This window comes from Saimiri boliviensis, chromosome 4 (genome assembly GCF_048565385.1).
Source record: "Saimiri boliviensis isolate mSaiBol1 chromosome 4, mSaiBol1.pri, whole genome shotgun sequence".
Taxonomy (NCBI): Eukaryota; Metazoa; Chordata; class Mammalia; order Primates; family Cebidae; genus Saimiri; species Saimiri boliviensis.
The window spans coordinates 32,818,495-32,846,021 of NC_133452.1; the positions used below are offsets into that span (position 1 = coordinate 32,818,495).

At 42.8% G+C, this 27,527-nt stretch overlaps 2 protein-coding genes and 1 pseudogene across 2 annotated transcripts in view; 1 reads left to right on the forward strand and 2 right to left on the reverse strand.

Annotated features, from left to right (window-relative positions):
• Positions 1 to 2,500: 2,500 nt before the first annotated feature.
• On the reverse strand, positions 2,501 to 5,836 carry SLC35D3 (solute carrier family 35 member D3). Its single transcript, XM_003932485.4, has 2 exons — positions 5,270 to 5,836; positions 2,501 to 4,255 (listed from the first exon to the last, which is right to left on the reverse strand). The coding sequence occupies exons 1-2, from the start codon at positions 5,706 to 5,708 to the stop codon at positions 3,453 to 3,455; spliced, it is 1,242 nt and encodes a 413-aa protein (XP_003932534.2). The 5' UTR covers positions 5,709 to 5,836; the 3' UTR covers positions 2,501 to 3,452.
• Positions 5,837 to 14,127: 8,291 nt separating this feature from the next.
• The window catches only part of PEX7 (peroxisomal biogenesis factor 7), an 88,388-nt gene continuing 74,988 nt past the window's right edge, over positions 14,128 to 27,527 (reverse strand). The window contains exon 10 of the mRNA XM_039467948.2: positions 14,128 to 14,595. Coding sequence (XP_039323882.1) covers positions 14,527 to 14,595 — 69 coding nt within the window. The 3' untranslated portion in view covers positions 14,128 to 14,526. The remainder of the gene's footprint in view (positions 14,596 to 27,527) is intronic.
• On the forward strand, positions 16,672 to 17,249 carry LOC104652085 (small ribosomal subunit protein eS7-like; annotated as a pseudogene).

Sequence of the window (27,527 nt, forward strand, 5' to 3'; positions counted from 1 at the left end):
AAAAATTGTAAGTCATGCTAAATAGGTGAGGAAAATTCTGAAGAGACAAAGCAAATATCAGAACTAGATTCAGATATAACACAGATTCTGGAATTATCAGACAGGGAATTTAAAATAATTGTGATTAATATGGTTTCTAATAGGAAGAGCAGACACCTCCGAGAGCAGATGGGTAATGGAAACAGAGAGAAGAAAATCTAAGAATCAAAAGGAAATGCTAGAAGTTAACAATTGACACTGTGACAGAAAATGAAGGCCTTTGATGGGCTCATCTAAAGACTCAACACAGCCAGAGAAAGAATCAGTGAGCTTGAACGTAGGGCGATAGAAAATTCGCAAACTGAAATGCAGAAACGTCTTCAGTCAGTTAAGGACTTAAGAGTTTCACCCACTTTTGCCTTTGTGAAGTATTACTATTAGTCACTTAGACCACTGTGTCCTCTCACAGTGAGTGACTGCTTTTGTAAGACTGCTCCTCTTTCAGGAGTTCAGGTCAGTGCTCAGCTCTGCTCAGCAACCCCAGTAACATTCATGCACTCGCTTACCTACACAGTTCTGGGAAGTCATTGCCTCAGTGTTTCTTATTTATCTGTTTGTTTGTTTGTTTGCTTGTTTTTGAGACAGGGTCTCACTCTGTCACCCAGGCTGGAGTGCAGTGGCATGATCATGGCTCATTGCAGCCTCAACCTCCCTGGGCTCAGGTGATCCTCTCCCCTTAGCCTCCAATGTAGATGGGACGATAAGCACACACCCCCACACATGGCTCATTTTTTTGTATTTTTTGTAGAGGCAGGACTTCACCATATTGCTCAGGCTGGTCTTGAACTCCTGGGACCAAGTGATCTGCCTGCCTCAGCCTCCCAAAGTGCTGGGATTACAGGTGTCAGCCACTGTCCCCAGCCTTGCCCCAGTGTGACTGATCTTTCTGTTTGATCTCATCCTCAATCACAGAGATCTAGGCTCAGACACAGTGGTTCATGCCTGTAATTCCAATGCTTTAGGAGGCTGAGGTAAGAGGATTGCTTGAGACTAGGAGTTCAAGATCAGCCTGGGCAACATGGTGAGACCCTCTTCTCTACAATTTTTTTTTTTTAATTGGCCAGGTGTGGTGGCATGCAGCTATACTGTCAGCTACTCAGGAGGCTGAGGTGGGAGGATCACTTGAGCCCAGAAGTTTGAGGCTGCAGTGAACTATGATTGCACCACTGCACTCCAGCCTAGGAGACAGAGCAACACCTGTCTCAATAAAATGAAATAAACAAAACAAAAAAAAATAAAGCTAGACAGCATTTGGGGGGCCAGCATTGAGAAGATCTGACATCAAGCTATGTTTTAGAGACAGATTCTAGTTGAGAAATAACAGGTGAGCGTGAGGCTGGGCCTCAGCCATGAAGAATTGATATAGGAACAGGTTGTCCAAGCAGGGGCCCAGTTGGGTACTGGGTGGGGGTGTAATCTCAGAAACAAGGGAGAATCCAAGTTGTCAGAATGGGGTAGACTGACAAAGACTGGATCAGTCTAGCAGCAATGGTGAGTGACATCCAGTGCGGTCCCACCCATACGGATATCCTGGAGCTGGTCAGGAGTCATCATAACCCTGACAAACCATCTCTAACTGCAGTATGTGAGGTCTCCTACATCTTAAATGGCTGCTGGAGGCACCTCTGGAAATAGTCAATTGCCTGTGTAAACCAGCAAACCAGGGCCAATCACAAACCACAATTCCACTTGCTCAGCCACTTGTGGAGCCAAACTGATGGAGCCGGAACTTCATTTTTGCTTTGCTTTGATTTTTAGAAAAGAAAGGAAAATATAAGATGCTACTCTCTGGGAATCTCAGCAACATGCTGGCACATCCGAGGGCCCCCTCATTCTCAAAGTATCTCTCCTGCCTGGAGCTTACAGAAAGCTTCCTCCTTGGTGGGTTTGAATGTTTATTACTTCTCAGATTCCATGTTAAGTGAAGTCTGGTGTGGATGGCTTTCGTACCTCAGTGTGATGCAGTGTTATCGTTTTTTGTTTGTGTGTGTGTTTGCTTTTGAGACAGGGTCTCACTCTATTGCTCAGGCTGTACTGTAGGGACACAATCAGAGCTCCCTACAGCCTCAACTTCCCGAGCTCAGGTGATCCTCCTACCACAGCCTCCTGAGTAGCTGGGACTACAGGTGCACACCACAATGCTTGGCTAATTTTTGGTGTTTTTTGCAGAGATGGGGTTTCGCCATGTTGCCCAGGCTTGCCTTGAACTCCTGAGCTCAAGCCATTTGCTTGCCTTGGCCTCCCAGATTGCTGGGATTACAGACATGAGCCACTGCACCAGGCCTTTAACAGCTTCCTTCACTGGAAGATGTGTGTCTGTTTTTGTTGTTGTTTCAAACCAAACAGCTTTGTTAATTTAGCAAGTTTCCAAATGGTGTGGTCGCTACCCACCAGATACCGTGACCACACATTGGAGGCAAACACAAACTACTATACAGCAACAAGAGAACATGTGTCTGAATAAATTTCTAATAATGTATCTTTTAATAGTTACACTCATACTTTATTTTGACAAAGTCAAGATAGAAAAATATCATAATGTGAATATAGCAGTTGCTCTTTTGGTAACGTGGTTGGGGATGTGCAGTGCAACTTGGAAGGGATTGCTTTACGGGTGGCCCTCTTCTGACTGGGTTTCAGTTAATTCTGAATTATATTCCAGCCATTGCATTTGCTTGAAAGAATATTGGACACAGTGAAAAAAAGAATAGGTTTGGCATTCCATAATAAATATTATAAAGCAATGAACCAAAACAACTTTCAAAATAATTACTAAGAGCAAACTTTAGACTTCATGATTAAAGCTAAGAACTCATATTTTCAAAATAGCTTTAACAGTTTCTATCACTATATAATGGAATAGTTGGACACTTATTTTAAAAAACAAGTGAGTAGAATCTGAGTAAATATGACATTTCAGATGACTATACACAGTAAACATCAATTCAGTATATTTATAGAGCATTTCAGCAATATACTCTTTGCCCACTTGGCGACAAAAATTGTAGTTCTGTCATCAAAAATGCATCCCTGAATGTCATCTTTGAACTTCCTAAGCACTCTCATTTCTACACTCCATCTTTGGAGGGGGTGGCTTAGGGACTCTTGGTACATGCAGATATTTAGTTATGGCTATAATGACAAAAAATAAATGTGCCAGGAGTCGGAAGCAGAAACCGTTGCCTTACTTTGTTAAGTACCTTCACATTCTTTTGTCTCTGTGATGCCTCAGGTGAAGTCACACTAAATAATTCACACAGGTGCTAAATTTGTGGCTACCTGTCTGTACCTTTCAGCCTCTTTCTTTTCTTCCCTTTCCCATTCCGCAAAGAATAAAACGGGGAAGCCTCTCATGAAAACATGTCATTCTAACATATAAAATAAACGTATGCACAAGGTACATACTCTCCTTCTCAAGGACTGGGTAACTCCTCGTTTTCTATCAAATAATCCTTCTTCATATACCTGGTTCCCCTAACCAACCTCCACACCTCGAGGTAAGCATCTTTTAACGACCTCCTGCTCCCTTCTTCACAGCTCCCAGCCACCAGCAGGACTCCTCGGGGACCGCGCCTGGCCTCTGGCCCACTTGGGCCACCTGCTGCCTCCGCACCTTCGAACCGGCCATTTCCTCCCTCCCCGGGCAGCTCCTCCATCACGAACGGCAGCTGGTCTCCACTTAGCTGCGCCTCCTCTCCCCGGGGCTGGGCCTCCAAGTCCTCATAGTTGCTTTGCTTTCTGGTCTCCATGAACTTGGCCACACAGTAAATGATGGAGCCCAGGGTGTTCACCACCACGCCAGCAATAAACAGAGAAGTGGGCTCCACATCGCTGAAGGCCACCATGCCCACCGTGATGGTGGCGATACTCTTCACCACGCCCACGAAGCTGGTGGTCACGGCTGAGTTGATGTAGGTGCAGTGCAGCGTGGTAAAGTTCATGGCGCAGCCGATCAGGACACAGGCCACGAAGATGCAGACCATGGCTGGGTCCTTCCAGCCCGGGAAGGTCCACGCGTGGATGGAGTCGGTGCTGGCAAAGGAGCAGATGACCAGCAGCGGGGTTGCGGAGACGGCGATGACATATTGCGCGGTGAGCGGCCCGTGCTCGGTGTCGGCGCTGGCCTTCTGGATGAGCACCAGGTAGGCGGCGTGGACCAGCACGGCCAGCACGCCCGTGACGTACCCGATGGGGTCACCCGTCAAGTCGCCGGCTCCTGTGGCGCAGGAGGAGGACAGCCGAGCCCGGGCGGGAAGGAAAAAGAGAGAAGACAGCAGGTTGGCGTGGGGCGGGGGGGCCCACGGAGAAAACGCATCGTGTAGGGAAAGCAGACTGGGTTCGCGCCCCAGCTCTGCCCACCGGATTCCTGAGTGACAGACCCCAATCGTACCTCGGCCACCCGAGTCAAATGCGACAGCCAAACTCAGTGTCGAGTGCGCCTTCCCGCCATGTCCCCGGGTCACCCCATCTTCCCCTGTCCACGACAAAGGTCCCGGAGAGCTCACATGCCCTCGGGGAAGGTGCTGTGGCTTTCCCCAGCTGACACGGAAGTCACTCAGGCGTGTGGTACCTGCACCTCCCAACCCTCGCCCCGTGGGGCACCAAAGGGAGAGGGCGCCTCAGCCAGCGGCCTGTAACCCAGAGCGTGCCAGGCGCGGGGGAGAACGCCGGTCCTGGCCCCCAATGAAGCTTGCCCCTGACCCTGCCTCTCGTCTCGCTCAGCACCTGCGTCTGCCTCAGGCCTGCAGCCTCCGCGCGGCACCAGCCACCCTGCAGTAGCCCCGGGAGCCTAAGCTTCGTCCCCATCCCCCACCCCCATTCCAGCCCCTCGTGACCCAAGGAAGTTCACGGCCCCCTCCTTCCGGGTCGGTCCAGGCTTGGAGGACTCTGGCTCCCAGGCTCAGGCGGCTCTCCCACCTCTCCCGGAGATGGGAAGACCAGGGGAGGGGGCTGCGGGAAGGGCGATCCGGGTGAAGCAGGGGTGAGGGTCGGAAGCCAGGACATTGCGGGGCAGGAGGACTTGGGGAGAAAGCCAGAGCGCTGCGAAGGGCTCGTTGGGTCACGGAAGTCCCTATTTTGAGCTGAGAGACCACTCTCAAAGCTCTCCGCATTTCTCTGCCTCAGTTTCCCCATCTGGAAGTGAGGGCGTTGCACTCAGTGAACCCCGCGGTCTCTGCCCTGCTGGGCGGGGTGGGTGGGGTCGGCCGGGGTCGGCGCGGGGCCCGCTCACCTGCCAGGGCGGCGCCGCAGGTGGTGATGAGCACGGCCGCCAGCACCCCAGGCGAGGGCGCGCCGTTCTTGAGCACCAGGACGCCGATGAGCATGGTGACCAGGGGCAGGCAGCGCTTGAAGACCACGTACATGGGCAAGCTGAGGCCGCGCAGGGACCAGAGCGTGAGGCTGGACTGCAGCGTGGAGAGCACCGCGACCCCCGCGAAGGAGCGCGCCAGGCTCAGGCCGAAGGGGGGCACGGCGATGAGCCCTAGGCGCCGCAGCAGCTCCAGGCTCAGCGCCGCGGTGGAGCTGGTCAGGCACTGCACCAGGGTCAGGAAGGAGAACTGGTAGCGGCTGATGAGGAACTTGAGCAGGATGTTGAGGGAACCCGAGAAGACCCCGTGTGCGATGGCCACCGAGATGCCCAGCACGCGGCCCCGGCACAGCTGCCGCATCGCGCCGGCCCCGCCGCACCCAGCGGTGGCGGAGCTCCGCGACCTGCGCGCAGGGAGCCGGGAGGAGGCGAGCGAGGGCGGCGGGGGCGCCCGCCCGGCGCGGCGGCGAAGGGCAGGGGGCGCCGGCTCGGCTGCAGAGGGCAGCTCCGGCCAGGCGTTCTAGCGGTTCGGCAGCTCCGCGTCCGACTGCCCCACAGCTCCAGGGAGGCAGTGACGAGGGCGGGGGACTCCGAAAAGTGGCAGGGGTGGGGGGGCCGGACTGAGAGGAGTGGCGGGAATCCTAGCGACAGCGATTTGTAAGTGGGTGGTGAGCCGCGGTGGGTTGTGTCCCTCGCGGTTTCACCGTCAGGGACGCTCTTCGGAGGGAAAGGGGCGGCCGGGTGCCCCGGGGCGGCTGCGGCAGGGAGGGACGGGGCCTCTTCGGGCGCGGCGCCCCTCTCTCCCAACAGAGCCAGTGGCTCTCGCTTGCGCCTTCTTCCCGGCCGAAGTGCTTGAGTTGGAGGGATCAGGGACACAGCTAAAGATTTTAGAAACAACAGCGCATCAGGATCGAGCGCCGTTTATTGGTCGCAACAAGTGACTGCGCCCCCGGCCCCCTCGCCCCGGCGCTGCAGCAGCTTTTCCACCCACGATCCCTCCCAGCGCAGCGGAAGGACCTTGTCCCATTGCTCGCCAGGGAAGCGAAAACCGTCGGTGCCCGCGGGCCCCCGAAGCTCCCGATCCCGCCTCCAAAGCCCGGGCATCGCAGGAGGAACCCGCGGCCCGGGACGCTGTCCCGGGGTGCTTCGGTGCCCAGAAGAGGGCCCCTTCCGATGCCAGGCCACGCGCACCGCTCTCCGCGTGCCTTCCAGAGGGGGGTCCTGGGATTATGCGCGCGGCTTCGGGGAAGATTTCGGGGGGTGCAGTGGTCTCACACGGGAGCGGAGCCTGGAGGCGGGGATCATATTCGAATTGAGGCAAATATATAAATAAGCAAACGCGCGGAAACGAAGTCTCTACCGCAAGTAGCCACCACCAGGAACCGAGGAGCTCGGGGGCGAGCTTCCCGAAGCGCGGGCGGCAAGACTGGCTGCTCTCGCAGAGTGGGGGAGTAGAGGGGAAGGGGGCGGGAACCCGGGGTCCCTCATCCTGCAGGGAGACTCCGCGTAGCGCTCTCCGGATCCCAGGGAACAGATCGCAAAGAACCCTCACCCTGCGGGACCGTCGTGGGTTGCGTTGGGAAGCAGGACAACCCGGAGGCGGAGGGGTGGGGGAGTCACCACCTCTCTGGACCACGGTACACCTTTGCACCGCAGAACTTGGGAACTGTGTGTTCCCTATTTGACTAGGAGAACAAGGGAATTCTAATTTCGTGGAGGGAGTAAGGCTTCGATGATTCTTTATTCAGAATTCATTTCCCTGGAAAGTAACCTGCGGACCTGTAGTTAAATCATCAGCAACGGAGGGTTTCGCTCAGCCGAGGTCACCGTCAAGCGCCAGTTTAGTTTTCAGGCGATCTGAAATTTGTGGCCTTAGCCAGGATTTGGCTGTAAGGGAAAAGGTTCAAGATCGCTGCGCTCCAGCACCCATGTCGTTCACCATCAGCCGTTTATTTCTCTTAGCCCCGGGATCTCAGCCTCCTAACCTTTTAACGCTGCATCGCGTCTTAATACAAAGGATCCATTTCTCTCGGGGTTCTTCTGTTTTTCTGCCTCTTACTTCCACCTCTGTGCTGAATGCGACACTTCAGCCCAGGTGCTGAAGTCGTGATTTACCGCAACAGGGGAAGAAAAAAAAATTACTGCGGGGATCAGCAGCACCTCGGCAGCCCTTCATTTGGGCCAGCATTTTGGGCTCTTGAGTGCTCACTTCGGTGAGCTCGGGAGAGCTCGATGTCAACCAGTCCACCAGCTCGTGTGCCCGGAGCCTAGGAGGCCACCTCCCTGCCCCCGACAGGTGGGCACCCAAGAAAATGTTTGCGAATGGCCCAGGTTGCCAACTTTCCAGGAATGGTTGGAAAGCATTATACCGAAACACGTGCTTTCGGTTCTCTGGGGAGCTCTTGATTTTGGTTGCTAAAACTTGTGGTTACACACCATTGACTGTTTAAGTGACTCTGTTTTTCTAGAGTTGATGTTATTTAGGAAATAATGAAGTCTGAAGCAGCAGTTCAAATTCTGTGTGGTGATATCATATATATTTATTAAAAACTCTGAAAATTAACTTTTTAAAGACATCAGCAAATAACAGATTTCTGCTTCTAGAGACCATTCCAATGAAAGTATGACTGCTTTAAGCCATCCTAAGTGCATATTATTAATATAAAAAAGTGGCTGCACAAACCTACTTTTGGAATGATTCATTTCTGCCTGCAATTATAATTGCATCCATTTGTGATACTAACATTAGGTAAAAGATTTGGGGCTGATTCAGCTATCTTACTCTTCTCATTTAGGCAAGACAATTTAGCTTAATATTTGAAACCTACAGTGGCATAAAACAGCACAGTTTCTCCACTTTGTTGCATATAATTCTTTTCTATAAGGGTTTTTTGTTGTTGTTTTTTCAAAAGAACACCTTAACCCCCATCTCCCACAAAATCAGATACTAGATGAGCTCCTTTAAAAAAATGGGAAAAATTAAGAATACCATGTTTAGCAAAGTTAAATGATCAAGATGAACAAGAATGTAGATCTCAATAGCTATTTGACCTACTGGTATCAGGGTACCAAGGGTCTAGACTCAAACACATCATCTTTGGACCCACTCAATAAATACTAATGTTATTAAATAAATCCTTTAGTTTATCCATTCATTCAACAAACATACAGTACAGGTATTTTGTGCTAGGTAGTCTGTTAGGCACAGAGGGCTCAAAGATGAACACACTGGCTTCATCCTTAGCCAACAGTGGGATTGTGTGGCAGAACAGAGGGGAGCGCCAGGAGGGCAAGTACATCAACATGGTAGCAAAGAAGGCTTCCTGGAGAAGGAAATATGCTCTCTTTGAAATCTTTACTTATTTCATTATTTATTTATTTTTTTTTTTTGAGACGGAGTTTTGCCCTTGTTACCCAGGCTGGAGTGCAATGGCACGATCTCGGCTCACCGCAACCTCCGCCTCCTGGGGTCAGGCAATTCTCCTGCCTCAGCCTCCCGAGTAGCTGGGATTACAGGCACGCACCACCATGCCCAGCTAATTTTTTGTATTTTTGGTAGAGACGGAGTTTCACCATGTTGACCAGGATGGTCTCGATCTCTCGACCTCGTGATCCACCCGCCTCGGCCTCCCAAAGTGCTGGGATTACAGGCTTGAGCCACCGCGCCCGGCGCAGCTATTTCATTATTTTTAATTGTAAAAGTAACACATGCTCATTGTAGTACATAAAAGAAAAGCAAATTTATAAATATGTAAACAAATTTATAAATAAGTAAATCTTATTATAAAATAAGGATAAGTGCTCACCATCCCCAAGCCTACTGCACAGAGCTTGCTGTGCTCGGTGTGGAACCTTTCAGTCTTTTTTGTATCTATGTTTATACACACACACACTCCCCTTTTAAAAAAACAACACAACTAGGATATCATATACATTTGTCTATAATTTCCTACTTTAAAAAGTGTATTATGGGCACTAGCCTTCTAGATAGTTCCCAGTGATACCTGCTTCCCCGTTCACATCCTTGTGTTAACTCCTCCCACGCTGTACCAGTGTTGGTCTGTGCAGCTAACAGAACCTGGCAGAAGTGATGGAGTTCACTCCTGACTTTAAGTTATAAAACACTGAGGCTTCCATCTTGGATGTCCTTTTTCTCTTGTATCACTGAATCTGGGGAAGCCAAATGCCACATTGTAGGGGCATTCTTCTTATGCAAAGTCCCATGTGGTGAGTAATTGAGATGGAGTTTTGCTCTTGTTGCCCAGGCTGGAGTATAATGTATTGATCTTGGCTCACTGAAACCTCTGCCTCCAGGGTTCAAGCAATTCTCCTGTCTCAGCCTCCTGAGCAGCTGGGACTACAAGTGTGCACCACCACACACAGCTAATTTTTTGTATTTTTAGTAGAGATGGGGTTTCACCATGTTAGCCAGACTAGTCTCGATCTCCTGACCTCACGATCTGCCCACCTTGGTTCCCAAAGTGTTGGGATCACAGGCATGAGCCACCACGCCAGCCTTCTTAGTGATTTTTAAGAGCTCTTTGTAAAGTTTGGCTATTAACCATCCACTCTATATATGTCGCCAGCATAATGAAACGAGGTATATCTTTCCATTATATCCTCTTTTAGCTTTGCTAGTTATGTGCTTTGCAATTTTAGTTTTTGTATGTTGTCATTCTTCTTTAGTTATTTAATGTGACTTTTATTTATTTTATTATTATTATTTTAGATGGAGTTTGCTCTTGTTACCCAGGCTAGAGTGAAACAGCATGATCTTGGCTGTTGTTACCCAGGCTGGAGCCTCTGCCTCCTGGGTTCAAGTGATTCTCCTGCCTTGGCCTCCCAAGTAGCTGGGATTACAAGCACCTACCATCACATCTGGCTAATTTTTTGTGTTATTAGTACAGACAGGGTTTCACCATGTTGGCCAGGCTGGTCTCAAACTCCTGGCCTCAGGTGATCCACCTGCCTTGGCCTCCCAAAGTGCTGGGATTACAGGCATGAGCTACTGCCCACAACCTAAGGTGACTTTTAAATAATGGGTAAGAATTTACCAAGCCAAGAGCAGGGCACTCCAGGCACATGGACCAGCTGAAAACCTGCATCGCTTACATGAGGAATTTGTGTGCATGCTGGTGGTGCGTGAAGAGAGGTGGTGCGTGGAGAGAGGTGGTGCTGCAGACAGAGGTAGGAGCTATCCCTGGAGGACCCTGGCTGCTTGGTGAGTAGTCTTGAATATTTTCCTATAGGCAGTCTTATAAGCAGAGAAAGGTTTTATACTGAAATTGATGTAATCAGATTGCATTTGAGATCAGTCTTCGGCAGCTGTGTAGAGTAAGATGGCTCTGAGGGCACAGAACTGGAAACAGACACCCCATTTAGGAAGCTGCTGCAATTGTCCAGAGAAAAGCTAATAATGGCTTGAACTGGGGCAATGGTGGTTGGATTGAGGGGAAGAGATAAAAGAGAGCAGTGTTTAGGGGCTGTCTTTTGTTTCAAAAGATCCATGATAGATCATCATTTGTTGTCTGCAGAGAAGTGAGAATAAGGAAAGAACCAAGGATGGTGTTTAGGTCTTTGGCTTGACCCAAATGAATCTTTTATAATAGCCTGACTTTAGACAACAAATGAAAAAGCATGTGCAGGAGGAAAAGCTGGGTTAGTGGGCAAGTGAGTTTGTTGGAACAAAATGAGTGCAAAGGCTTGTGGGAAACCCAGGTGGGGAAGGTAGGTGTATAGATTTGGGAGCATTCAGTATGAACATGAAAGTAAAAAACATTTAAGTGGATTAGCATACACAAGGAGAAGCCTGTTAAGTAAGAAATTCCAATTCATTTTTGGAAGAGCCAAATTATTACTGAGATACACAGTTAAGAAGTGCCAAAGGCAGAAAGGACAGCTGACTCAGCCTGGATCTCCCTGAACGTGATGGACCTTGGTAGGGTCACTAGACTCAGGCTCAGCTTAGCTCTTGAGACTTGGAAACTCGATTCTGTCAAATCTCTCGGGAATAATCAAGATCTACTCACCAGATGTTCTACACCTTAACTATTTCTCAGTGTGCCAATTTCTGTTATTCCTAAGAAAAGGAGGCTATGTGGCAGGACCATGGGTTTGGGTTCAATCATTCGAGATTTCAAATTCGTTTCATTATTTCTTGGCTACTATGACTCCTGAGAACACTGGCTTCCTTGTCCTGAAAACAAGGAGGCCTACCTTGCAGGGATGTTATAGGGATTAAAAGTGATAACATATATAAAGCATCTCACACGGTGCCCTGATCATAGATCAGTAACTGAGTTCCCTTTTCCTCTATCCACTCCTTAGGGCTGTTCTGTCACTGCAGGTGCAGGAGGAGCCTGGCGGAGGCAGATAAGATGAAAGCTAAGAGCTCAGCAGCCAGGGAACAAATGCTGATTTCCCAACCTGGAAAGAGTGACTGGTCATCCTCTAAAGTCCAAAAGCTGCTTAGCCTGTGAGCTACCAAGGATTCAAAAATCTTGCACATTGTCATTTAGGAAAGAATCCAGGTTTGCTCCTTAGAGTTTTCCAATTCTAGTTCCAGGGAACCAACTGGATAAGCATTCACCCACTCTCATATTGACAGAATCCAAGAACCTGAGTTATGTATCATGAAGCCGGTGTTGCTCTAACAACCCTGGAATAGAAGGGAAAAAAATAAATCAAGGGAGAGGTTAGGTTTTTTTTTTTTTTTAGACGGAGTTTCGCTCTGGTTACTCAGGCTGGAGTGCAATGGCGCGATCTCGGCTCACCACCACAACCTCCACCTCCTGGGCTCAGGCAATTCTCCTGCCTCAGCCTCCTAAGTAGCTGGGATTACAGGCACGCGCCACCACGCCCAGCTAGTTTTTTGTATTTTTAGTAGAGACGGGGTTTTACCATGTTGACCAGGATGGTTTCGATCTCTCGACCTCGTGATCCAACCGCCTCGGCCTCCCAAAGTGCTGGGATTACAGGCTTGAGCCACTGCGCCCAGCCTGAGAGGTTAGTTTTTAAATTACAAGTTTTTGTTTCAAAAGATACATGATAGATCATTTTGTAAATAAAATCTCTTGCATTCTAGAAAGAAAAGAAAGAATTTCATTATAAATATTATCTGGGTTGGATATATTTGAGACAAGGTGTCACTCTGTCACCCAGGCCAGAATGCCATAGCCTGGGTCACTGCAGCCTCAACCTCCCAGGCTCAAGTGATCCTCCTGCCTTAGCCTCCCAAGTATCTGGGACTACAGGCGTGCACCACCATGTCTAACTAGGTTGGGTAGGATACTTTTAAAGGTCTATCACAAATTCTGCTGATACAGAGAACACCCATTGTGGACCCACTTCTACTGACCACAGCTTGGTATAACGCCATTAGTTCCTAAGAGGCAAGCAGCAAGAGAAAAGGCTCTGTGAAACTCATCAGTGTGACAACTCTCAGGATGTGGTTGAGCACCATGTTCATCGCAATATACTTAGGTTAAGCCGTGTCTTCTTTATGGGGTTTCTCAAAAGCAGTCTGTATTGCTGATCTAAGAATCAAAAAGAAGTTGGACACTGTGGCCCATGCCTGGAGTCCCAGGTTACTGGGAGCCTGAAGTGGAAGGATGACTTGAGTCCAGGAGTTCACGACCAGTTTTGGACAACACAGTGAGGCCCCCTTCTCAAAAAAACAGAAAAAAAAAAAACAACAAAAAAAACAAAAGAAAAACCTTTTTTTAATTTTCCCTGAGACCATTTATTCATTCAACAAATAGTTGCTGAGCCCCTTCTGTGTGCCAAACAGGGTGCTAGGGCCAAGTCTGGCACTAGAACAAAGTCTGTCCTCTAGGCCATAGGCACTGAACTGTGTAACTGATCAGATTTCCCATTGATGAGGCTAGAAAGCTTAGTAGCAAATCTTTGGCCCAGTCAGTGGTAACTTGACAGGACTTTGAGGTATGTATACTCAGGCCCCGCTCCTGGCTTCGCTTTCTGTCTTTGGTTCCACCTTTTAACTTATGCCGTTTTGTTTTTGTATCTTAAGCTGTCTTAAATGTTTTCTGCAACAACGAGGAAATATATAAAGAAGACAATTTACATATATTTTAGTTCATTTTTGCTCAGATTATTACAAGCATATTTTGTTCTTTAAAAAAAGAACTTAAGAATTATAATTGCCATTTATAGCACATCTTAATATTATATAGGAAATATAAGTGTTAGGCAAAGTAGTTTGTTTTGCTTTTCCCTTTTAACCTACTTTTTTTGGTTTTTCTTTTTTTTTCAGTTCATCTGCACCTAGAGCTTTTTCAAGAAAACTTAGGGAGGTGGCAAGGAGCATGTAGGGCAGGACTTAGGGCTGGTTTCAAGAGCAACAGCTAGAAGCCTTAGTAGGACCAAAAACTGCTTGTTAAATTGACAGTTTTGAAAAATGTTGATATTAGGGAAGTGAGGAGACAAAATTATACAGTCATGGGTACAATATCTAAAAATATGTGAATAAATGGTTTTGTTTGTTTGTTTGTTTGTTTAAAGTAAGCTCTAGCTCACAGCATTCCACGTTCTTAAAGCATGGTACCAGTCCTTGAGAGAATCTCATTCAGTCCATACGTCAAACACTGAGTAGATGCTCAATAAATAGCTACTAAATAAATAAATTAATTAAATGTATTCTAGTGCCATGTTACGGAATCACAGATATACCTATATTATATATAGTACTGTATTCATATATACAATGTAATACAAAGAGCAGTCTTTTGGGGGAAGTCATAAAATGATAAATGATCAACAGATATGCTTTATTTTTATTTTTATCCACAGCAGTGATTATATTTTACATCAAAAATGACATAAATTAAAAATGAAACCTATCACTATCTATATAAGTATAATCTACTGATCTTCCCTATTTTAATCCATTTTATGACACAGAGACATTTTAATAGATATTACAAGATATACCATAACATTAATTACTCCTTAGAATTTTAAGAAATATGGCTGATGTATCAGGCTTAATGAGTGAGCCAAAGTCCTTATCAGCTCCCTCAAAACTGATTCCAGGGTAAATTCGAAATATTTGAAATCTGAATAACATATAAAAGCATAATGTCTGTTTTCCATAGTTAATTTATTCGCTGTTACGCGGTTCTTCAGCCAACATCCTCTGTTTCTAACCAGAGTAGTGTATCTCAAGCAGGAATAGTAAGACAAGCAGGGTCATATATCTTTATCGTTTCATCCCAAGAACAGTCAGCCACCTATGAAACAAAGATGAAATAAGAAGAAACATATTTAGATGTACAAAAATTCAAAACCGGCAGTAAAAGTCCAAGTCATTTAGAGTGTCGTAAATCATCCATTAGTAAACATAATTTGAATAAGAAAAACATAGGGCTAAGTTTTTGATAAAGGGTCTATTTCCCCTTTTTAAGATATACTTCAGGGATTATTTCCAATTGACTGAGGTTTCCTACAAGAATGTTCCCCACCTTCACCCCACCATCTGAGATTAATGTTGAAAAGATACGTTCCCAGACTGTGGACACGATGCTGTGCTCAATATTGCGGGAATAGAGAGGAAGATAAAGTAAAGTTCTTGCCTTCAAAAAATGGCTCATTCAAGACTGAGTGTGGAAGGTGCACTAACAGATTCTTAGGGGGACTCTATGATTCCAGCTGGGACAGTGTTAGACAACGTCACAATGCCATGACATTCCCACCGGCCCTCTGTAGGAGCCAGACATAAAAGACAAGGACATTCACATCTACAAAGCCACAGGGAAACATAAAGGGAAGAAAGTCCACAGTGTTCAGGAACTATGCATTAAAAACTTAAGTGAGTGTAGCAATGTCTCAGGGTATAAAATTAATAGATGAAAATCAATTGTATTTCTGTACACTAGTTTTTTAATAGAAATGGATGAGGCTGTTTTTGTTTTAAGTTATGTGGAAATGTACAGGACTTAGCCAAAAGAATCTCGAAACAGCAAAGCTACACGACTCAACATGAGCTGACTTCCAGACTTCACATGAAGCTGCTGTAACCAAGACAGTGTAGGATTAGGTAAAGACAAGTGACGAAAGGAAGAGAACAGAGCTCAGGAACAGGCCCTACACTTGGACCACTGCTTTTCAACAAAGGTACCAAAACCACTCAAGAGCAAAAGGAAAAGTCTTTTCAATAAATGGTGGTAGAGCAACTGAATACCCATACGGAAAAAAGTGAATCCTGACCCCAACTTTGCACACAAAAATGAATTTGAGGTGGACCATAGACCTAAACATAAAAGCAAACAGTATAACACTTAAAAAAAAAAACACACAACAGGAAAATATATTTTCAATACGGAGGTAAAGAAAGATTTCTTAGGAATACGGAAAGTAATAACCACAAAAATTTGGGAAGTTACACTCAATCAAAAATAAAACTTTCGCTCATCAAAAGACACTGTTAAGAAAATGAACAGGCAAGACAGTTATAGAAAACATTCATAAAATATACGCCTGACAAATAACTGTATCCAGAATACATAAAGAACCAATACGACTCAATAATAAAAGACAAATCAAATAAAAATGATGGGCAAAAGTAAGCACATAAAAAAATGCTCAACATCATTAGGCATGAAGGAAATGCACATAAAAATGACAATGAGATACCATCATCTACTCACTAGGATGGCTAAAATTAAAGATTGACAACACCAAATGTCAGCAGGGATGTGGAACAGCTGTGACTGCATATAGTGCTGGAAGGGATGTACATGGTACCACCATTTTTGAAAACAATTTGGCCGTTTCTTACCAAGCTAAACACATACTTATTTTTTGACCCAGTAATTCCACTCCCAGATGTTTGTCCAAGAAAAATGAATACATATGTTTACAAAACTATGTATACAAGAATGGTCATAGCAACTTCATTCACAATAGCAAAAAAAATCAAAAACAAGGCTGAGCACAGTGGTTCATTCCTGTAATCTCATCACTGGGAGACCGAGGTGGGTGGATCATCTCAGGTCAGGAGTTTGAGACCAGCCTGGGCAGCATGGTGAAACCCTGACTCTACTAAAAATACGTAAAATTAGCTGGGTGTGGTGGTGCTCACCTGTAATCCCAGCTATTAGGGAGGCTGAGGTGGCAGAATCGCATGAACCTGGGAGGCACAGGTTGCAGTGAGCTGAGATAGTGATACTGTACTCCAGCCTGGGTGACAGAGTAAAACTCCGTCTCAAAAAAAGAAAAGAAAAGAAAAGCCTTCTGCCGCAGGATTTTGACGTTCTCCCACGAGATTTGGGTATTTTCCTAAGTCGGTGCTCAGCAAGGAGAAAGCCATGTTCAGTATGAGTGCCAAGATCATGAAGCCCAATGGCGAGAAGCCAGAAGAGTGGAGTCTGGCATTTCCCAGGCTCTTCTGGAGCTGGAGATGAACTCAGACCTCAAGGCTCAGCTCAGGAAGCTGAATATTACGGCAGCCAAGGAAACTGAAGTTGGTGGTGGCCGGAAAGCTATCATAATCTTTGTTCCCATTCCTCATCTAAAATCTTTCCAGAAAATCCAAGTCCGGCTAGTACGCGAATTGGAGAAAAAGTTCAGTGGGAAGCATGTTGTCTTTATCGCTCAGAGAATTCTGCCTAAGCCAACTCAAAAAAGCCGTACAAGAAATAAGCAAAAGCGTCCCAGAAGCCGTACTCTGACAGCTGTGCATGACGCAATCCTTGAGGACTTGGTCTTCCCAGGCAACATTGTGGGCAAGAGAATCTGCGTGAAACTGGATGGCAGCTGGCTCATAAAGGTTCATTTGGACAAAGCACAGCAGAACAATGTGGAACACAAGGTTGAAACTTTTTCTGGTGTCTATAAGAAGAAGCTCATGGGCAAGGATGCTTATTTTGAATTCCCAGAGTTTTAACTGTAAACAAAATGACTAAATAATATATTCGAAGTTAAAAGAAAAGAAAAATAACCAAAATACCCACTGACAAAAAATCGATAACAAATTGGAGTAAATTCATACAACAGAATGTGCTCAGCAAAACCAAAGGGAAGAATTGCTAACAGGCTCAGCACCATGGATGAAGCTCACAGGTAAGAGGTCAGAAACAAGTGAGAACGTACAGAAGAGTGCCTTGTAGAGACGTCTAAGACAAGGCAAAACTCATCTAAGGTTAAAAAAATCAGACCAATGTTACTCTACTCACTTGGAGGCAGGGGTGTGGAGGGGGAGATTGGAAAGGCATAAAAAGGAAACTGGGAGAAAGATCAAATAATTGGGATATTGTGAATTTCAGAGGCATATCTGTCAAAAATGTCTAAGATTTGTAAATTTCCATATATGTTAGTTATACCTAAAAATAGTAAAAAAAGAAATGTTAGCGATAACAACTAAACAAGGGGTACGACTACAGGAATAAATAAAATGAGAATGTTGATAGTTGCTCAAGCTAAGTAATGAAGTTCATTATCCTACTGTGTTACTTTGTATGTTTTCCACAATTAAAAAAGAAAGAAGAAAAAATGTAGAAAAAAAGAGAAGAAAAAATATGAAAGATGAAGTAGCAAGAGAGAGATTTTGACCAAAAGTACTTGCACTCCATTTCCCATCCTTTCATGGTTATTACAAAGGCTGAAAATTACACAAGAGAACCCCCGTTTTGACTAATGTAATTTCTTAGCTATCACTAACTTTGAATACAAGAACCATTCAAATTAATCAGAGTAATATTAACTCCTTATCATTGACTAGCAATGTTCTGAGATCAGAATCCAAACTACAGAGAGCATCAGAAACGTTTTAGTCAAAAAAATTAAAAAACCACAGTCTTCAACATCTGGTTGCTGCCCACTTCTTCATTTCTCATTGCACCAGGCTCACACCTCAAATCCAAGCATGCTGTTCATGCCTCCTTGCTCTTATTCCTTTACTGATCCCTTCCCCTTGACAACTCTTTTCCTTCCCTTTCTGTCTGCTCCTCTGTCCCCTCTTGCTCTGCCAGAGATGTCTCTCTTTTTAAGAATCAGTTTAGGCATCACCACCTCTATGAAGCCATTCATAGTACCCACAATACTTGATTGTACTTATTTCACCGACTGAAGACAAAGAGTTGTCTTCAGCTCTTTGAGGGCACGGACCATGCCTTATTAGAACATAACTCAATGAATATTAGCTCAACAAATTAATTTGATAGATTAAGATTTCAGGGATTAACTCTGTCCTCATGTTCACACTAGAGTAGCAGAGCCACAACCCGAATCTAAACCTGTTGAATGTATCCACTAAAAACAGTGCCTCATAGAAAAGGCAAAATGAAAATCATTATTTGCCTAATCTTGCAGTTTTAAGTTTTTATACCATGGGACACAAAGATCACTATATTAAATTATACCTGTCTCATCTATGCGTATTTTTCCAAGGGTTGGGCCTTTCCACATGTTAAACATCAACTACTGGAAAGAAAAGAATCAGAGAAATAATACTTAGGTTGCTAGTGCAAGGTACCTATAAATTGTGTTTCCAAAACCTTATTCAGCACTCTTCAGTCCAGATTCTTATTTACTCACGACTTATAATAACTACCAAATGTCAAGGCCACTGATTCAGCAAGTGTTCATAAATCTATACTTAATTGGTAACATAAGCTAGATCTAAAACTGCAATGATATAGAATTATGAATAGATTAATTCAAACTGGTGCAAATAACATTTCTCTATTTGTTAATTAAACCCCATCTGGCTCTACAAATTTAAACAAGCTAACAATAAAGAAAATAATAATAATAATAAGGTAAGAAAAAAAAAGCACTTTATTAACAAAGAGGCTCCAGATTCTCCAAGGTTGCCACTATAGGAACTTCCTGCTAAGGAAACACTGTTGTGCCATGTGGTCCCCAAGGGACCTCTTAGTCACTATCATCACCACTGCACTGGCTTCTGGTAGCACTGCTTCCCCTCGAATTCCAGAACTGAAAGTAAACACGGGTTCTTTTTTAATGCTCCATGGTACCTGTCTGTGGTCAGCATAAGAGACATTTAAAAAAGACTACACTAAAAATAAGGGCTAACAAAAAAGACACACATTTAAAAAAAAAAAAGACTTTGTAAAAAAAAAAAGTGTTAACAGAAAAAGTAAGTAATGAAAATGGCATGAAAATAAATAATCTGCTTTATAGGATGAGGGACACTCCTTCTTTAGCTTGTCAAACAAAGAGGCATCTTTCCTGGCTCCCAGACTGCTTCCTCATGACAAAAGCTTCCCCTCCCATCCCCAAGAATGCACGCCAGCCCATGAAGACTCCTTCAAGGCCAGCCTCAGGATAGGGAATGAGAAAGATGATGATAGGAATCTCCTTTTCCACCTACCCAAGATTCTCTTTCTCAGTTACAGTCCCTTATATGCGAACCCACTTCTTTGCCCATCATCTTGCTTTCAGAAAAATTGTGAAAGATTGAAACCAGAAAAAAGATGACTAAGTGTCCTCTCAGTGGGAGGCTGGCATTCTCTTAGGGACCACATGGGTTACCTGTTTGTACAGAGCTCTGTGCATTTCACTTTCTGACTAGATTACTTTACAACTCTGCAGATTATAGAAAACCGACAGCAATGTAAATGATTCCCATCTGTTAAAGGTGCAAGGGAATGCTGTCTTCTAGAGATGCAACTGATGCCACCCCCAACTCCTGCAAGAGATGACTCCAAACTTTAGGTCTTGTTGCCCTGTGGATAGTGTCCAGTGTTGCACCTACTAGTAAATTCATTTCAGCACTCAGTGATTGCCTGTGTCTGTTCTTCAGTTCCTTTAAGCCAGCTGTAAAATCTTGGAGTTACATAAACAAGTTAACTAAAATCCTTGATACATCTTCATACCATGCGAGTCCTGTCACCACTTTGAAAATTAGCCTTTAACATGGTCACACACGGGGATTCAGTTTACTATCTCAAGGGGGTAACCATTATTTCAATGAAACATAATAACTCTTGCTTTCTTATAGGACATACACAGTGAATAACAGAAAAACCACTTCATTAACAGAACAAACATTATGAAATGGGAAAAAGGGGTAGATAATTATACTGAAAAAAGAGGCTGAGAATAACTGCTAAAATTCAGTATGAAATTAAAGGCAAATAATAATATAAGATACACAGATATGATCAATTTAGCAGCTCATCAGAGGATATAAAAGTTTTTTCTAGTACTTGACTATAAGAGAAATATATAATAGGCCCCCATTACAAAAATTATTCAGTGCCAACAGAGCAGCTTTATAAAAAAATATATCTTACTTCATGTGGCTGTAAAAAAACCCAACATCTCAACCCTCCAGTAGACCAAAGGCATACATTAAACTATATTTAGTTTAATGGAGGCAATTCTAGAAAGTGGTTGTTCTCAAGCTTTAGTGTGCATGAGAATCACCTGGCGGTCACACAGACTGGTCCCCATCTCCCTAGCCTCAGGCTTCCAAGTGGGATCTTGGCTCCACACTGGGTTGATACACAGTCTGGTGTCTTGAAGCCAAGGTCTACAGATAGGCTTCAGAAAGTCCATACATGCAACATTTTGTGTATATTTCATTCTGGTGTGAAGGGAGAGAGAATCCATAATTTTCTTCAGATTCTCAACCCCTGACCCCAAACATGAATCCAGAGTATTCTTCAGCTGGGCATTGTAATCATCTGCGGCCCTTTCCAAAATTCAGCTAGAACTGAGGACCTCTGATAAAGAATATGACATGTATCAATTTTTTAACTGGGTTTTTGTCATGTGAACTAAGATGGGTACTTGTGCAAGAATTTTGTTGTTGTTGACTAAAAGGAATTCAAAACTTGGCAGGATTGAAATATTCTTCTTAAGGAAGAATTCTCTTCCTTTCCTGAGGAGAAAAAATAAGCATATGCCACTCATATAAAGGAAAACACCTTGTGCCGTATTTTTAGATTTTTATTTAAAGTTTAAGAATCAAATCTGATAGGTTAACAAGAGATAGGAGGAGACAGAATTGGGAGGAGGACTAAGAGGTAACACGATTGAACTATCTTTAAACAAAAACCCAAGTCCTCCCTGACGCATTCCTGAATCAAATGTTTATGTAGCATCCTAGTCCTACTCTACATAAGCCAGGATCCAGAATTTCTACTGAAAGACATGAGAAACTTTTATTAATCATTTAAGCTATGGTTAATGACAATATTTTTATTTACTTTCCTTGAGACTTGTACCCTGCTGAGTTTTAAATGGGCTGAGGTGGTTTATAGATTAAACCACAAAGCCAAATAAAGATTAAAAAACAAACAAATAAACAAACTCCAAAAAACAAAATCCGTACTAAAGGGAACAAATGGAGCAAAGGATTTCAAGCGTCAGAGCTGAGCACATCGTAATACTGGCGAAATAACTTAGGCTCTACGCTTTGTAACAATGAACGAGGAAGCGAAAGCATGCTGGCTAATATAGTTTCTGTTTTCCAATAACATTCATATATGTTTGTAAAAACTAAACCTCAAAATAATTTTTTATTAAGAGTCAGGAACTGTATCTTCATTAAATCTGTCAATCCATATTCCTTGTGTTCTATATACAGTAAACCTTTGATAAATGCTTGTTGACTAATCCATGTATGAGCCATCGTGTTCTGCAAGACTTTGTTGAGCAGAGTGAGCCTCTCACATAATAAAAAGCATCCAATTAGGTGTGAGGTCAGAGATTTGGGTAAAAGCAACAAGTTTTATGGGATGTGGAACATATATTTTGTTTGTTCGTTTTTAATTTCAGGAATGTTATTTAGAGAAGTTTCACAGGGAGCTTTCCTTTGTGTCCTAGGAATTGTTGATCAAATATTCCTCAGCATTACAAAGCTATCTAAAAGATAATTCATGTATACATCTATTCATCCACTTATTCAACAAAGTCTTATTAAGAACCTCCCCTGTGTCAGAAATATGTACAAGTTATGACAATAAACATAATGGTCCTCGGTCTCTGGCCCCACAAATCTTAATTGTAATGGAGAGACAGGTAAGCAAAGAGACGCGTATCCTGCAGAATAATATGTACAATGAATGACAGAGGAATTGTGGGGGTCCCATAAAAGTAGGCAAGGGGGCATTCTAATGGAATGTGAGGGAAGTGCCCGCTTTCAGGAGGAAGTAATATCTAAGCTGAGGCTTAAAGGAGGAGCCTGCCAGACAGCATTTGTTGCTGTTTTTGGGTCAGGGGCACAATGGAAAGAGGGAAAATGTTCTAGGCAGTGGGATACGCCAGGATAAATGAAGAACTAAGAGTTTTAGTTTTAAGGCAATTTAAATGTTTTAATTGCATTATAACTCCTCTGATAAAATTCAATCTTTCAAGAGGTGGATTTTTTTTTTTTTCCTGAATCCCATGTAGGGTTTCTTGAAGGCCGAGGCATCTCTTGTTTGACCCTCTGCCCTTGCAGCATGAGTGTGCATATGGACACTGAAGGGCAGGGGGCCTCCAGGCTCTACTGCTTCTGCCCAAGGATATATAAGTGGAAAATTTACTCCTTAACTCACAAGTCCCCACTATGGTACATTTCGTACCTATGGCCTTCTGAATTTTCTTTAAGCTAAGACTGAAATGCTAATCTTTTCCTCAAAACTCAGAATTAAAATTACCGACATTACGGAAAAAAATGGTTTGTCAAATATTATATTTCTTTACTTAAGGTAAAATTTGAAGAGAAATGAATCTTCATTATTATTTTAAAAGATGCTATCTACCAGGGTAGTAAAAAAATAAACTAGCAGGGTAAAATCCCATATAAGTTATATTTTTAATCATTTCATTTTCACTTTAATACAGCAAAACAGCTTATTTCTGTTATAAGAATAAGCACACTAATAGGAAATATGAATTATTTGGCTTTGAACTGATGTGCCAGTTTCTTCAGAACATATAATAAAGTTTGAAAAACTGAATAGAAATTTATTTTATGTCAATAAAGCCTATTCATTTCTAAATAGAGGTACGCATGGCATATACATCAACACATCTTCATACATGGAATGCCAGAGAGCAACTGTATTAAACCAGTAATTCAGCATTTCCTATGTTCAAAATACTGGACTAAATGCTACATAAATCCAAAGACAGTAAAGAAACATGCATTCACTAAGAAGACTATAATAAAAATTTACCAATGGTAGATCAAATCATATGCACTGTAGAACATCTTCAATAATACTGGTCCCATAAATGTGGATTTTAGAGAAGGAAACATAATGGAAATACGATACTTTAAATACATGTGAAATTTAGAAAATGAATTTATATCCCTTAATTTTACCAATTCCCTCCACTTTATTAAAATGTTTACACGTGCAACTGATAAGGTAACTTATCTCAAATACTTTAATGTGATTATTAATAATAACCAAGAATTCCAAATAACTCATTAAGAGATTTACTTTATTAAGAAGTTTTCCATTTCCTATTTAACATTATACGCTTTTTTTCTTAATTTTGTGGACAACTGCTTTTGCCCTTGGGAAACTTGTTCAATCTACTGTAATTATCTGTATGACATATGGCCTCTTTAGCAAAAATGAGTAAGAGAAACAGGCAGAAAGATACAGAGAGAAGGAAAAAAAAAATCACAGTCAATTCTACATTTTGAAAAAGGAGCCAAGATATTATATTGCAGTATATTAAATTTGGGGCTAAAGAAACATATTTTACTTACTCAACCAGCTTACAATGGAAAGTGACTACAGGAGAAAATACAGCTTATTATGATTATCATTATGGAGTTTATGCAAAAGCAAGGAGAGAGTTGACCAATAAACTAAAAAAAAACCTTTTCATTAATTCATTCAATATCTATTTAGCACATATGTATCCGGTAGTTTACATTAATCCACTGTGTATCTCCTGGCACTCAAGATAGTTGACACAAAATATTTACTGAAGCAGAGAAGGAAAGAAGAGGAGGAATGAAGGAAGAGAAGAACTTAATTCTGGAGTCAAAAAGGCAGAAATAATTTCCATAGGCAGAGGTGGAGGAGAGCAAGAGAAACGGGTGAAAACATGGAGAGGACAAATATCGAAATGTAATTGTTCTGCAACAGAGGGTTACATAGGATGGTGAGAACTAAAATTAAAAAGGAAAACAGATTATACTGAATCTTGAAAGCAAGACTAAAAGTTCAGACTCTACACTGAAGGGAATGAATGGACTTCCTCCTGAAGGTTTAGGAGCAAAGATGACAATAATAAAAATGACAATTTAACTGGATTATCTGCAAATTAAAACTAGTATAGTATGCCAGGACGTTAATGATCAGAGTGGTTGAAAAGCATCACAGGAGTGATTGACCATGAATTCCAAAAAGAGGAAGATAGGTTAGGAGGCAAATAAAGCAGCATCTGTACTGGATGACAAATGCCTTTAAAAAGAGACAGCAATAGGAAAAATGTATTCTGTTGCAGGAACATGATATGTCTGTCCATTTATTCCAGTCTTTTTTCAAAGGTCTCTTAGCAAAGTTACATAATTTTCTCATCTAGAATCCTGTATATTTTAAATTTTTATTCTTTCAGAATCCTACAGCCACAAACACACACATGCATGCATGTGCGCGCGCGCACACACACACACACACACACACACACACAGTTTTTGTTGCCATGTAAACACAATTTTTCCCATTTTATTTTCTAACTGATAAATGTTATACCTATAGGGCATTCTATGTTGTATTTTTATTTTAACTGACTTTCTTATTGGACTCTTATTATTTTAAAGAATATTATTAAAAGTTATTACTTTTAAAGTTGATATATTTAATACTTAGATTATTCAATCTGACAATCATTTGAAGTACAACTGACAACAAAATGTTCTACCTTTACAAAATTTACTCCATTTTGTTTTCTCCTATTACTAACTGGCCACACAATTTTTAGAACCATGTTGATTTACAGTGGTGATAATGGTAGTTTTCATCTTGCTCCTACCCTTAATGTATTTCAGGTCAAGCACTAACAAAATCAGATTTGCATTATGGAAACCTCTCCCTGGAAGCAACATGGAGAATCGACAGGATGATGGAAAAAGCTTTGAGACTAGGTTTGAGATTGTTTGCAGTAATCCATGGTAAAGGTACAAATAAGTGCTTACCTACCTAAGGCAGTGGAGGCAGAAAGGCATTGTCTGGATTTCAGAGATACCGGTAAGAAAGAATTCGTAAACTCAATGCCAAGTTGAATTTAGGAAGTACGAAGAGGCAGGAAAACTAGGATGACTTCCCGTATCTCTAGTATGGCTCCAAAATGCAATCAATTGACCAGGTTAGGAATACTGAAGGAAAAGCATGACATATACTCAGATTTCACAGTAAAGTCCACTGGATAAATGGGGCAAGTATCACTATCATAGAATTAAATGAAGGAGAAGGTGCACCAAAGTAAGAGGGCTAAGATTGAATACTGGAGAACATCTACTTTTGGAGTGATGGTGATAAAGATATTTAGCAAAAAGGTAAGGAAGAAGAGGTCAGCACGGTAGCACTGAAAAAATAGGATAGGAAGATTTTTTTCAAATATCAAAATTATATAGCTAAATAAGAAAAAAGTCTGAGAAAAGGTGAATTTGGTTTTCAGGAGTTTACTGGTGATCTTTTTGGGCTTAACTTCAATTGAATGATGAAAGGAAGACAGGTTAAAAGAGAGTATAGATTCTGAGAAACTAAAAGCAAGAGGTCAATCTACTAATTCTAGATGTTTAATAATAGAAAAGAAATAGAACTTACTGATAGTGAGACAGGACAGTGGGGTGAAGTAATGGTAAGCCCTACAGAGCTTTGAAAACAGAAGAACCGATTGAAGATCTAAAAACAGTGGATAAGTGAAGAAGCAAAGATGTGGATGAGGGAACCAGTCAGAAAATTAGGAACCCACTGGAAAGATGGGGAAAAAAGAGAGATAAAACACAAATATTTTGGGGTGACAGAGACGGAAGAAGATGCTCATTCCTGGGAACTTCCTTTTAACAGTAAGTAGGACATAAGGTTGAATGTCTGATACTGCCACTGAAAAAGGCTGAGGAAAGATACGGTGGAGGATGTGCTAAAAAATCAGAAAGACTTCAAAGGTAAGTTGAGTAGGACCAAGAGTCCAAATAAAGTTTTTAAAAAAGGTAATCTGAAGTGTGCCTGGTCAGTACATTTGCTGGGTTTTTAGAAGCAATGCTTCATAGTCAAGAGAAAGATAACTGAATATGAAAGTGAGTGATTGAGGAATGAAAGCTCAGAGGCAGATGTCAACAGTAATGGGATGCTATAATTGCAAGAGGTGTGTATTAGTTCGTTTTCACACTGCTGATAAAGACATACCTGAGAATGGGAAGAAAAACAGGTTTAATGGACTTACAATTCCACATGGCTGGGGAGGCCCCACAATCACGGCAGAAGACAAGGAGGAGCAAGTCACGTCTTACATGGATGGCAGCAGGCAAAAAAAAAAAGAGCTTGTGCAGGGAAACTCCCCCTTATAGAACCATCAGATCTCATGAGACTCATTCACTATCATGAGAACAATGCAGGAAAGACCCGCCCCCATAATCCAATCACTTCCTACCGGGATCCTCCCATGACATGTGAGAATTATGGGAGTTACAATTCAAGGTGAGATTTAGGTGGGGACACAGCCAAACCCTATCAGGGTGTCCATGTAGTGCAGAGGGCAGCAGACACAGCCTAACACCATCCATCTAAGGAGCACATTGATACCCTACAGAGCTGGACCTGGGAAATGTTTTATGGCTTGGAAAAAACAACAAAGACTTGCTATATCATTGTAAGCTAAAAAAAATTATACAATTATGAAAGCATCAATGAGGAAACAACAGAGACTAATGCCCGAGGACACTGACTGCTTCTGGCACTTGTTCTTTTCAACTCTAAAGCTGGTCTGTGACAGACGCAGAAAATACCACCTGACATAAAAGGTGAACAGGACACAAATATCCTAACTACCAATAATGCTTGCCATCTTCTAAAATCCAATTTTTCAAACTCATTAGAGAATTCTTAAATACTTTTATTTATTGCCAAACATTAAACCTGGTATTGAAGATTGCGGGAATACAGATTTGAACCAAAACATGAGATGAATTGTTAAATGATACCTAACGGGGCATAGTGGCTCATACCTGTAATCCCAGTACTTT

What these genes read in the sequence shown, in the direction of transcription:
- SLC35D3 (XM_003932485.4), bottom strand. Translation starts at nt 5,708, where the DNA reads ATGCGGCAGCTGTGCCGGGGCCGCGTGCTGGGCATCTCGGTGGCCATC. An exon ending in CTGCGGCGCCGCCCTGGCAG is followed by an intron (nt 4,256 to 5,269) that starts GTGAGCGGGCCC and finishes CCTGCGCCACAG; the next exon opens with GAGCCGGCGACTTGACGGGT.